This window comes from Aplysia californica, unplaced genomic scaffold, assembly GCF_000002075.1.
Source record: "Aplysia californica isolate F4 #8 unplaced genomic scaffold, AplCal3.0 scaffold00668, whole genome shotgun sequence".
Lineage (NCBI taxonomy): Eukaryota > Metazoa > Mollusca > Gastropoda > Aplysiida > Aplysiidae > Aplysia > Aplysia californica.
The window spans coordinates 10,006-23,903 of record NW_004797938.1 but is presented as its reverse complement, the minus strand read 5'-3'; the positions used below and the strand labels follow the sequence as shown (position 1 = coordinate 23,903).

At 40.8% G+C, this 13,898-nt stretch overlaps 1 protein-coding gene across 4 annotated transcripts in view; it reads right to left on the bottom strand.

The window, feature by feature from the left end:
• LOC101860770 overlaps positions 1-10,831 on the bottom strand; it is a gene marked incomplete at its 5' end in the record, with an annotated part of 23,903 nt that extends 13,072 nt beyond the window's left edge. For 3 of the 4 annotated variants that reach the window (XM_005108197.3, XM_005108198.3, XM_035972374.1), the window contains 3 exon segments: positions 3,879-3,915; positions 6,688-6,893; positions 8,461-10,831. In XM_005108197.3, coding sequence (XP_005108254.2) covers positions 3,879-3,915; positions 6,688-6,893; positions 8,461-10,831 — 2,614 coding nt within the window. 4 annotated transcript variants of the gene reach the window in all.
• Between the last annotated feature and the right edge of the window lie 3,067 nt (positions 10,832-13,898).

Below are 13,898 nucleotides of genomic sequence, written 5' to 3'. Positions count from 1 at the left end.
ATAATAATAATAATAATAAAATAACAATAATAATTTAAAAAGGTTTTAGTATGAATTTTAGGACACTTGCAACACAATAAGGTCATATAAGTGCTGGAGATTAGAGGCGTTACAGGGGAGAGAGAGTAACAAACACAAAAAAGGGGGAGAGAAAAGGTCAATATATGGCTTTGTTAGTTTTAGTAAGAGTTTTACGGCACTCGCAACTGCATAAGGTCATATGAGCGCAAGAAGATTAGAAGCGTTACAAGAGACTAACAAACATAAAAAAGAAGAAGGGGAGATGAGGACGATAGATGTTTGATAGGAAAGAAGGAGCAAACCACACCAGAGCACCCGCCAACCACCCACCAATATATGTTTGATAGGAAAGTAAGAGCAAACCACACAACAGCACCCGCAAACCACCCACTAATAATTATATAATTAAAATAATTATAATAATAAAATATAAATAATAATGATAAAAATAACAGCAACAGTTCATGCATCGATGTCTTATGATGACCAATACATTTGCAGAGGAGAATATTTCTTAAAGAGAAAAAGATATGTATCACAACGCGGAGGAATCAGATGCTCGTAAATTTTTGGGCATATGGGGTTATTGGTATCATTTTAAAGGTTGTTCCTTTGCCTTACTTTCGATGAAAAAAATATTCATTTATCTTGAATAGAAGTCGAGATATTTTGGATTGAAGGAGGTGGGGTCATCTGGTTTTCAGAAGAAAATTTACCAAGAAAATGGCTGCCAAAGTTTGGTGACTGCTATAGCTCAAGAGTCCTTGGAAACTGCAAATTTACATTTTTCCTGCCTTTAATCAACATTTTCTCATAAAATCCTAAAATCCACACACAAAAAGGTGTTTCTGAATGGACATACAAGGTGTTCAGCCCCCAAAAAAATTCAACCAAAAAAAAGCTGAAATCCAAGAAAAATGCTGATTTCTTTCATTTTATTATTTTGACGAGCGCCTGATTTCACCAAGACGCCTCACATATAAAGAAAAAGACAATATTAGTTTGTTATGAAAGAAAAAGCCAACCACCTACAGTCAGCCAGTGCTCATGCAAGGGAAAGCTCAGACATACAGACAAAAAACAGACGGGCAGACATGAAATAAAACCTACCACTGGCACCTGCAAAGTATTAGTTTCGTTAGTTTTAGAAAGGTTTTATGGTGCTCGGAACTGCATAAGGTCATATGAGCGCCAAGAGGTGGATGTCAAAAGGAAAGTCCAAACGGGGAATCAGGCTTACTCTGCTCACCTCCCTAGCCTCAACAGCATAAAGTCTGCTTTGACTATCAAGGCACCCCGGAAATAGCAGTTCACAAGAGAGTGACAAACATACAAAAGCAGTAGAGGAAAAAATACGCTAATTTTACCTCTGAAACCAGGCAACCCCGACCTCCTTCAATGGCAAATATCTCGACATCTATTCAAGACAGGCGTGTATTTTTTTCATCACAAGATGGTCAAATGAACAAGCTTTAAGATGATAACAATAACTCCAGACGTCCAAAATTGATGAGCGCCTGATTCTACTGCGTCTAGACACATTTGGATTGTAAATCGCATATAGAGCTTGCTGTTAAGCCAGGTTGCGAGCAGAGAATCATGTTAAGATTTGGTTAAGTACGTTAAGGTTTTGACAAGCACCTTGAGGTTGTGACACACACGTTGAAGTTTTGACACACACTTTGAGGCTTTGACAAGCACGTTGAAGTTTTGACACACACTTTGAGGCTTTCACAAGCACGTTGAAGTTTTGACACACACTTTGAGGCTTTGACAAGCACATTGAAGTTTTGTCAAGCACTTTGAGGTTTTGAAAAGCAAGTTGAGGCTTTGACAAGCACGTTGAGGTTTTGACAAGCACCTTGAGGTTTTTAAACACTCTGAGCGGCTTTGACAAGCACGTTGAGGTTTTGACTGCACGGCATGGCATACGATCATTGACGTGGAGGCTACTTCCAAAGCACGTGATTGGGTCACACAGTTTGGTCTATTACACACCCTGATTCCAGGTGACGTCATGTTGTCTCTTCAGAAGATAAGAAATCGGCACTTACACCTTGTCATCACACACTCTCCACATTCTAAAGACGGACGGGAAGCACTTTTTTCTTTCTGAGTGGGCAGGCCGGGAAGCTGACCTATTTCTCGCGTCTCGCCCCGCCACCCTCTCCCCTCCCTTTCAGTTTCCGACACAGTGATGGGTGGCACTGTCTTCGTGTCATTTCTTACTGGCTGTGCCGCTCTTTCTGTCGAAGTCTCTCATTCTCTCACTCTCGTTACTCGTTATGTCAAGCTAACGAGCGGTATCACTTCTCGGTATCGGCCAGTAGTGTAGTGGCCGTGCAGCAACGGGAAGGGCCGTTCTCGTGGGAAACGGGTACACGGCTCGTCCCGTGCATGCCCCTACCACAATCTACAGAGGAAGCGGAGGGCTTGTGGTTCTGGTCTGAGCCCTGCCGGCTCTGCAGGCCCCCACACGACCAGTCACAGACCAGCCGATAATCAAAATCGCCAACAGCAGCGTGATCTCATTCAAGGTGGGCTCTTACGGAGGGAGGACCGGCAGTCTACCTGTCTGGACCGGTGGGTCCCTGTACACAGACAGATAAACAGGCCATAGAATGAAGGATGTGTGGGAGAACGGGGAAAGAAGTGATTCCAAAAAAGCTGACCTTGCCGGGAACTATATATACAAGGTTGAAAAGTCACTTAACGAAATGGACTGTATGGTTACTGATACAAACTTTACCTTTACTTTTACTTTACTTTTCCAAACTAGTGGCTATGTGATTTCTAGCCCTTCGGCCTACCAACTTAATTGCCTATTTCCTTTACACTGACAGATGGTGCGACCAATCGCATCTAAAGATCAGTAGGAGTGCGTTTACACAGCCGTGCCATGTGGTTTACGCAGGAACTCAATCAGCACAACCTGAGCAAGAGTCCCCCCCCCTCCCCACTCCCTGACTGTGCTGCAGCCCGTAGGTCCACAGCAGTCACCTGACCCCCACCGCCACCACCACCTACACCACTGCTACCACCACCACCATCACCCCCACCGCCACCACCACCTACACCACCACCACTACAACCACCTACACCATCACAACCACCACCACCACCTACACCACCACCACAACCACCACCACAGGCGGTTCCCTACTGTATAATTGGTAGAAACACACGCTACAACTAAGTCTTTGACTTCAAGAGAAGACCCATAAGGTGTTGAAAATGCTGGGGACCTCGACACTGTTCATTAACATGCCGTACTCGACAAAAATGTCTTCTCGAATTAGGGAAGCACACGATCCCGGGACTTGGCCTTAAGCTGAGAGGAAGTCAGAGCTGCCAACTGGCTACGAAAGCAAACTGCACTTTTTGTAATCCAAAGGAATACATACACGTGGACTCAGACTTACAAATCATTTGGTCTAAAATATCTCGTTGTATCAAGACTATTTTCAGTCGATCAGTCAAGTCCAGACAATTTCAAAAACCAGGAATTCCAAATTGGCACGAAAAATCTGTACCTCTAGCTAGGAACTACTTCAGAAAGGTGGAAAAACATTTGAACCTCCTTGGACGAAAACCTCCCAAACTTTCACTTGTTAGTCAAGAACCTAATCAACTAACTGCGCTACACAAACTGAGCGCAAAAACTGCAGGATAGACAACAATGGAAATGTTTCACATTGCCTCTGACACAATTTAGATCATTTGGAAAGAGGGGGGGGGAGGGAGGGAGGGGCTGGCACTTCAACCCTGCCCACAAGGTCAACCCTTGAGATGTGAGATATGCATGCCCACGCAGAAGGATGGAAACATTTTTTTCACCAAGTAAAAAACAAACTTACTTTGCTCGGAGGTACCTGTGCTTGAATTGCTTCCCTCCTGAAAAAGAAAAAAAAAATCATCTCATTATCTGGGCTGGGCACAAGCTCAGAACTCGAAACATTCTCCACTGACAGTACAAGGGATGAGAAGTAAAAAATATTCTTGGCAATAACGGATAACGTTTCATGAAAAACAGTCAGTATTGCGTGGGGGTTTTTTTTGGCCTGCAGAACAGATCTCCTCATTTCCTATTTTACAGCACTTTTGCTACTTTTTAGTTATGCAAAGTGTTTAATTTCTAAACTCCTCTCTATTTATAGACAACTGGTTAATCATTATTCATAATTAGAAAAGACATCCAGCCAACTTTCAGGATAAAAAAATTAAGTACGCAGTATTAATTTGGTCTTTTAAAAAAAATACAAGACAAGAAAAGGTCCTGCTATGAAAGGCTTTTCAAACTCACTAGTTTTGTTGACCCACTGAAAATTTGTAATTTTTGCTGCATGAAAATCTGAAAAGGTTTCGTCCTTTTCCAAAATTTCTGGAGATGTAACAGCACATGATGAAATTCTTTTAGTTAGTTAGTTTTAGTAGAGGGTTTTACGGCGCTCGCAACTGCATAAGGTCATATGAGCGCCAAGGGGAAGAAGAGAAGTCTTTACAGGGAATCAACTTATGCTGCTCACCTCTCTAGTTTCAACAGCACAAGGTCTGCTTCGACTATCAAGGCACCCTGGGAAAAAGCAGGTCACAAGAGAGTGACAAACACAAAAGAAGTAGAGGAAAACGACAATAGTAAGGATTAGGAAAGAAAAAGCAGCAGTTTCCTGTTGTAGATGAGGCACAGTTATGAGCGTGACATGACGAATCAGCCCATTTACAATTCTGCTGTGCTTGAACGAGAAATGTCCCCCCTTTGGGAATGGCCTAAAGACACTTCAGTCAGTGGCACTGTCCCGGGGGTAATGAAATTCTATCACCTACAAAAACAGGCAAAACCACAGAGTCACCAGTACACTCTAGGAGAGGAATAGTTCAGTACAGTTGGAAGATTCCATAAGGTTCCATATCTGGTGAACATTTCTCCCACTTATAGACACACAAGCAATTTTTCTTGGCAAATCGATCAATCAAATCTGAAACAAAACCAAGAGAGGATTTGCCATTGAGAGACTTTGGCTTTGAGTTTTCCATGTAATATAACCTGGCACAGAACCCATAATCAGACAGCAAGGAGATACTAAACTTGACAGAGAGAGGTTTAATACCTACAACTACGGTACCGAAGGTTCATTCATATAGTAAAAAATCCTCATGTACCGCACCAGTTTAGAACGCTGAAGCCATGGTATAATCTTTTTACTCAAAAAAAACTTTGGCAGCCCAAGAAACAGGTTATAAAAGTTCACAGAGGCAGGGTTGGGTTGATTTAAATCAGTTGATTTTTTAAATTTAAATCAACTTGATTTTTAAAATAAAAATCAGTGATTTAAATCACTTTTCAAAAAATTTATTTTTATTCAGTTTTTACACATTTCAACATTCAGAATTCCTTTCCTTGGTTTCATAAAACAGATATAAGGTTTAGTAGACTAATATAATAATGCTTCAAAGTCTGCTTTCCCTCCTTTCACTGTAAAATAATACAGTATTCAATTTACTTTTTTTTTTCATAATTGAAATCAGAGCTGGGTTGATTTAAATCAGTTGATTTTTAAAATTTTAATCAACTTGATTTTAAAATAAAAATCAGTGATTTAAATCACTTTTCAAAAAATGTATTCAGTTTTTAAATATTCAAAACATTCAGAATTCCTTTCCTTGGTTTTATTAAACAGACATATAAGGTTTAGTAGACTAATATAATCATGCTTAAAAGTCTGCTTTCCCCCATGTCACTGTAAAATAATACAGTTCTCAATTTACTTTTTTTTCATAATTAAAAACCAGGGTTGGGTTGATTTAAAAATTTTTTTAATCAACTTGATTTAAAATATAAAACTCAGTGATTTAAATCACTTTAACAAAATGTATTCTGTTTTTACATCTTTAAACATTCGAAATTCCTTTCCTTGGTTTTATAAAACAGATATACGGTTTAGTAGACTAAAATAATCATGCTTAAAAGTCTGCTTTCACCCCTGTCACTGTAAGTAGTAAAATAATAACTGTATTCAATTTACTTTTTTTTCATAATTGAAATTAGCATTTTCTTTTTCTTTTTAGACAAACACAAGCGCGCACACACACTGTAATAAAATGAAAGTTTATCTATGCATAATTACCCCCCCCCCCCCTTCCTTTTAGACTGATATTTTCTTCATTTTTTGTCTGTAGCCATAATTCACTGGATATAGCAGATTAAGGCTTTCTAAAATTGCAGTTGCTTAAATTAATCATTAGTTAAAATAAAGACAATGCATTTTGCACTAAAAGAACTTACTTTTAGCCCCCAAAAATCCCAAACTGAGTCGACATTTTTTTTAAGATAAAAAAAAAAATCTGATTTAAATTTTAAAAATCGATTTTTTAAATTTTTATTTAAAAAATATAAAAAATCACCAACCCTGCACAGAGGTTCATCAACCATTCAGCTATCACGTAGAGTACGTAGAGTGACTTCCTTTAGTATTTACTCCAGTACAGTGCGCCCATTCGTTGTTAACAATGTCTAGTGTGCCAGGTTGCGGTAGCGACAAAAGTTGCCAGAGGTAAAAGGGCGCATACTACGGCCAGGTGACTGAAGTCACCGATGGTACTGTAAGTGTAAGTAAGTGTTAAACCCCACCAGAATTGTCACTTTCATCCAGTTTGTTATGAACTTACATGAATTCTGGGAGCAGCCTGAACACCGCGAGGCCCGGCGCCTCCAAAATCTCGCTGCACCTTGTCCACGTAGCTCTGACCGTTGACAATTCTGTTGAAGACGCAGTGAGGCCGGAAACGAGCATGCTGGTAGGCGGGAACATCCGTGCTCCGCCAGTACTTCAGGCCCAAGCCACAGCAAAAGCAGCGCACGCAGTCGCGGTACCCTGACAGCCAAATATATATATATTTTTTTTACAACAAAGTTAAAGACAATTGACTTTTGAATAATATAGTATCACATGAGTTCAACATCCCAAAAATGACAAGATAACTGTTATTATAAACAGGCAGGACCTTCAGAATTCAATATCTACACTTCTGAAAGGACTGAGCCAAATCCCTTAAGGCTCTGTAAGACTTATAATACAACAAAGCCAAGAGAGCAGAGAAACTTTAAAACTCCCAATACAGAAGCTCAAGAAAGTCACAATGCGGTCGTAATGAGGATCACATCAGAATTATAGATTAATGTAGTATTATTTTTTAGTTTAGTAGAGGTTTTTATGGCGCTCGCAACTGCATAAGGTCATATGAGCGTCAGAAGATTAGAGCTGTTACAAGAGAGTAACAAACATAAAAAAGAAGAAGGGGAGATAAGGATGATAGATGTTTGATAGGAAAGAAGAAGCAAACCACACCAGAGCACCCGCCAACCACCCACTGAATCACATCTGAATTATAGATTAATGCAGTATTATTTGTGGAACCGGTAATGGAAAACCAGTTGGAAGTTAAAACGGCACACTAGACAGTGCACTCATTTCGAAGGAAAAGCGCCTAGTCCTCTGTCAAAACAAAGTGAACACAAGATCAAATATTCCAGGAAGGACAACAAATTTATCAGACCCAACCTGGATTTTGAACCTCAATTTTCCCTGAGAAAGATCAAGTTTCTGTACCATAATATGCCACAACAGCTGCAAAGTGCAAAGCCCGGGCTCAGCTTAACAGTTATATCTAAAAAGCTATCTTCTAGTCAATCCCATATCTGGCCAATCAGACAATTTACTCGACTCTAATTTGGGCCAACCTCAAGGGTTCGCATCAATCTACAATAACTCTCTGAGCTAACCCATTCTTTTCAATTTCCAATCTCGATTCCCCAAGGGAGATACAGTGTGACTGCCCGCCGGCTGTTCAAAAACTATCAATCAGATAATACACATGGGGTGTGCTGACAAAATAATTTACTTCTCGCAATCGCTGGCTGAAAATTGACACTGGGGTCAAATAGGTACATTATCAACTGATGCGATTTTCTTCAAGCTTAAACAGCCCATGTCTTTAATTATTTCATACTATTATATTGTACAAACTCCACTTATAAACCTGACATATCTATTTCCATAGGACTAAAATCCAAGAAGTCAAGAAGTAACTTATTTTGTCAGTTCGTCTCACACAATTCTATCCCTGCAGATAGCCAAGTACTGAAATGTGGAAATTGAACTGTAGAAATTAAGGTAAAGCGAATTCTGGAATGATACAGTATTCAGTGGCAACCCCCACCCAGCTCCAGAAGGAAAAAACAAGCAACACGAAAACAGTCAGACTTGAGGAGTCTATTTACTTTTACTAAACATGCAAAAAACATATTATATTTATCCTCCAAAGAATTATTCCAACCATTCCTAAAGAAATATTTAAAAACTAAATTGAACAAAGAATGAGGGTGACATTTAGTAAAAGTTTTAAAAAGAGATTAAATTCATTTCTCTGCACTACACTAACCTGCATAAAAGAAACCTCCAGCAACTAAATCCTCAGGACGCAACGGATGGTCTGGACTCCACTCAGAGAAAGTCGACCTGCGAGCATGAGCTGTCGCAAACTGGGGATAAGAAACCGCTCGGAGATCCAAGTGTGGGGTGTCTCTTCCTCCCATTGCACCCTCCTGAGGCTGTTGCCTGTTGGCTGTGTCCTGAGAGACGAGGCTGTTTCTGCGAGGGAACCTCTTCATGTCCACTGGCTCTCTGGTCCCCGAGGTCAGTAGCCTTGAGGTGGCATCATCTTTGCTTTCCTCGCTCACCGCAGCACCGGAGACTGTGTTCAGGTTTGGCGGGAGGCTGTGGAAGGAGCCAAACATAGCATTGGAGCTAGGGCTACTAGAGAGGTCAGAGCTCTTCAACGGCGGTTCATAACTGTTGATTTCGGTCTTGAACGTCTCAGTTGACATGGTTTCAGCAAAGCCAGAGGAGGGTGGAGGCTGGTCTTGAGAACCCCCGGAGAGAGAGAACTGCCAGCTTGCCGCTGATCCATATCCACTGGAAGGTGCCAGGGAAGACGGAGCAGGGGGCTCTGGGACTTGAAGGTGGTTGTGGCCATCAACATGCCCCGAGACACTGGAGGGCGAAGACAAACTTTCTTCTGGAATCGCTCTCGTTCCTTCGCTGAAGCTGACGTTGTGCTCCCGCCACATACAGCGCGGGTCATGTGCCGTGTCCACAGAGTCTGTGTGCGGATTGAAATTTCGGCCACAGTAGAAGCAAAGTATCATGCTACGACCACTTTCAAAGTAGAATCCACTGGCAGCAAGACGAGGTGCCCAGACAAACGCTTCCATGGGGAAATGTAGGTGCCGGAAAGACGTCAGTCGAAGCATTTCATACCTCATTCTTCTGAAGCTGCTTTCCTCATGAGATGATGCCGGAGCTTCACTCTGGCCTGGGACTTCCTGTTCCCTTCCCTCCTCATTAGTACGCTCATTCCTAGTTTGCGGATGGCTCGGGAACACAAATGCTTCATTCAAATGCAGCCGACTTCGCCATGTAACCATGTGTTCTGTTTCAAATATATTGAGCAGGTTCTTTTTCTTCTCTTTCTCCTCCAATGATTTGACTTCATTGACAGAACTTTTGCTCTTGGAAGTACCAGCAATTTTAACTTGAACGTGTAAATACACATCACAGGACTTTCTGTTCCTCCTCATATTTATTCCCAGTCTAGAACTATTTTCATTGATACTATTACCGCTATGCCTATTTCGAGAAATATTCAGCTTCCTTGAGGACTTTGCACCTTCCCTTTTGGTGCATCCGTAAGGTTTCTGAAATGCATTTAACCAAATTCTTATGCCTTCTATTTTTCTTTGTGTGTGCTCACAATTTTCAACCTGGGTGACAATCGAACTGTTGTCCACTTTACAGTTATTCATTGACCAGTGGAAACTCTTTTTGGTGTTTTCCAGTACAATATTGTTGGACAGCACGACAACAAGGACATCACTTTCAAACACAGTGTATACCTCCTTCTCCTTTAGGAAATAAAGCCAAAAATTCAGGAAAAAAGCACAAAAGACAATGTACATTAACACTAATCTTACAACATACAAGACGATAATGTATACATTTTGCTCTTTCAGCGTCTTGAAATGAATAAAAAAAATTTCTTCTCTTGGCCATGATAACTTGAATTTTTCCATCACAATTTGGCAGCTTCCCTTCATGGAGAAAACATGAGGGGAAGGGAATGTCTTTCCACTTTCAGGGAGTGCCTTTACAAGCTGGAGTAGTTTTTCCACTTGCTCCCTCTTTTCACTTTCCACCTCTGACCGATTGTTAAATAAAACCAATCTTGAGTTGCACTCCCTAACCAAATTGGCAAGTTGGCCATCTCGTTTCTGCCACCACTCGGCAGATGTTACATCCAAAGTTTCTTCAATTTTCACATTTTTTTGTGACAGGTCAGCATGGGTAATCACACAAATACCATGGCTTTTCAATACATCCCTGCCAAACATGTCTTTTAGAACCTCTAGCTCCTCCGCAACGTGTCTCTGCCCGTACTTAAGTACAATAAGGAGAGCATGGAAGCCTCCCGGGCACAGTGACAGTGATTTAGCCATGACGCGAGAGCACTCCCCCACTGCCTGTTTGCTGCTCCACTGGGAGTCGCACAACCCCGGTGTGTCAACGACCCTGACCGTACGGTTGTTGTAACGTTTCGAACACCCTAACTCAGGGGTGAGAGTAGTTGTCCGTGCTGATGACGACGTCTGAAATTCTGGAAGTCCAAGAATAGAGTTGCCCGTTGAACTTTTCCCATGGCCTGTGTTGCCAATGAGTAGAAGGTCAAACGATGTCATATCCGAAGCCATTGAGATCTAAGATTGAAGAAAAACATTTCTAAAATAAACAAAAACAGAGATTTCCTTTGCCCACAAAAATATAGTACAAAACGCTAATTTCTGGTAATAAGAAAATTAAGGTTCCAACTCATCAAGGCGAAACAATTTCCAGGTTTTTTTTCCTGGTTTTCTCCAGGGTTTTGTAACCATTTTCAAAGTGAACTTTTTAAAATTAAGGATGAAGAAATGAAAACAAAGGCAAAATAAAAATTGTAACATGGCAATGGGCAGTCCCTTTTCCTGGGGTGTCTAGGACTGGAATTGTAGGATTACTGCAACTTCAACAAAGGTCTCGGAAGGCCCATCGTTGTTGAGTTAAGAAAAAGGGTGCAGGAGGGGGGGGGGGGGAGGAAGGAATGATACTTATAGGCTATTGGCTTGGCGCTTGCAAAAACAAACTAAACTGATGGGCCACGTCACTACACACCATGTTGCTCACCACAGTTGATTGTTTCAAGTTTCAAACTTGATCCAGTCTTACTAATTTCAAAAAATACTCTCGTTGGCCTGGGTCATAACCCAGTTTTTTTTACTATCGTATCCACACGACGTGGGGAACTCTGTGCCACCACTTAACCCTATCCATCCGTCGCGTTTTACTATTGTATCCATACGGCGTGGGGAACTCTGTGCCACCACTTTCCAAAGAGGAAATTTACTCATTAATCCGATCCATACGTTTTGCATAGCAGTCCGCCAAAATGAGTTTTTGAAAAATACTGAAAGTTTCAAAGAGATCTTCGTACTAGAAGCATTCTAAAATGTGAAGAATACAACCCCTGGGGTACAAAATGACCCCAAGCGTACGGATAGGGTTAACGCCTTGTCAAACTCATGTTGGCCTTACTCAACCTGGCTAATGTTTTTGTAAAGGCAAAGTGGCCCACAGCGACTACAAATGAAAGGCAGCGTGGTGAAATCAGGTGCTCGTCAAAATACAGAAATCAATTTTTTTTTTTTTTAAAGTCAGTAGATTCATGTTCAATACAATGTTATGTAAATGTCTATGTATCCATTTATGTATTTTGTCAATTGCAGTGTATAAATTATTTTATTCTCATTTCGTGACGATGTGTAATCGTGTGCGTGTGATAAGCAAGTAGATGTGTGTGTGTGTGTGTGTGTGTACGTGTGTGTGTGTGTGTGTGTGAGTGTGTGTGTGTGTTTGGCATACATGTGTGTGCACATGTGTGTGTGTTATGTGTTCGTAAGTGTGTATGCGTGTGTTTGTGTGTGTGTATGTGTATATGTGTGTGTGTTTGTGTGTATATGAGTGTGTGTGTGTGAGTGTGTGTGTGTCGCGTGCATTAATATTTTTCTTACATGCATTTATGTAAAGCGCCTAGAGCTGTGTTTACACGGGAGTGGGCGCTATAGAAATGATCTTCATTATTATTATTATTATTATGTATATGGATATTCATTTCATTGTAAGAAAGGCAAATAAATAAGCTTTATGTCGATACCAATAACTCCACATGGCCAAAATTGCTGAGCGCCTGATTCCACCACGTCGTGACACAAATGCTCTGTGCGTGCACAGAGGATGTAGAAGTTAGACAGCTGCATGTGACACTGTGATATAGACTGTCTGGGTTTGAACATTTCCCTAACTTATGCACTGGAAGGTGGGGATGGGTTGGGGTTGCAGAACAACTGTAAATAACTTTCAAAAGTCAGAATCAGGGGTAAGGTGTTAACATAGTATTTTCATAAAATTGTTGATAAAAATTTTTTCTAACCTTAACACTTTGCCATCATATTTAGGGGAAAATCTAGTAAAAAATACTGTGTGGTAAACAATCCCTATCGGCGGGATGAGGCGGCAATGGGTTAATGATTCCACCAAATTCATAATGATGATAGGCAACCCTTTGATTTCCGGACTTTCTCCCATACATTTTCGCTTTTATTCACTTTCATTGTGTTTTTCCGACCTGGAAATCTGATAATGAAATTCCTGGCTTTTCCCCGTTTTCCCATTTAAGTGGGAACCCCGTGAAAACTGTCAGTCTTGAAAGGTAGATAACTGTTTAAAAGGGCATATCAGAAGGACAAAGGCCTAATTTTGTCAGGAATGGGAGCTCATTGAAAATGAGAAAGAATACAGCATCAGAGTGTAATAACTGATTGTTCGCTTTTAAGCACAAGGGGGTTATTCCCGAAAAATGCTGTTTTGAGAAAATTGTTATAAGTTTTTGCCCCTCGTTCAGTTTCTTTAAAGGCTGTAGTTATTCGCACTGGGTGTGTGAATACTATGGAATTGTATTCGCACAGGGTGTGCAAATACTATGAAATTTTATTCGCACAGGGTGTGTAAATACTGTGTGAATATTGTGAAATTTTATTCGCACAGGGTGTGTGAATACTATGAAAATATTCGCACAGGCTGTGTGAGTACTACAAAATATTATTATTGGCACAGGGCGTTTCAAAAGAAGGATGGAAATTATCTAGATCTAGCATTTCCTCATTTTTCCTTTTTCCATCCTCTTCTGCGTAGGGACAAAGATCACGGATCACAAGATAGTTGGCTCCTCTTTTTGAGCCAAATAAAAAAGTGCTCTCAGAATTTTGGTGGCGCCCTCTTCGAAAAAGTGTGGACTTTGCAAACAGACCCTACTTGGACGTGTGAAAAACAATAAAAGTGAAATTAACAGACTGTGCTTATCCTATTCTTCTTCTGGAGAAAGGAAAGAGCTTCAAAACAAAGACTCCAGCGTCACCTGAAGCAATGCGCTGACTTCTGAGAACACTTTTTGGACTGAGTGAACAATCTTGTTATCTATCTTTGGTAGGGATAGATCTAGATCTAATTCTAATTGTGCAATGCGCGATACAAAAAACCCCAACTCAAATTGGAATTCAAGTTGTGTATTGTGTCAATGATAAGACTCAAATCTCTCTTTTTTTCTGTTTTCCCTGCCCTAGAGAGAGAGAGTGAGAGAGAGTGAGAGAGAGATAGAGAGAGATAGAGAGAGAGAGAGAGAGAGAGAGAGAGAGAGAGAGAGAGAGAGAGAGAGATGAGTACATGCTTACTTTA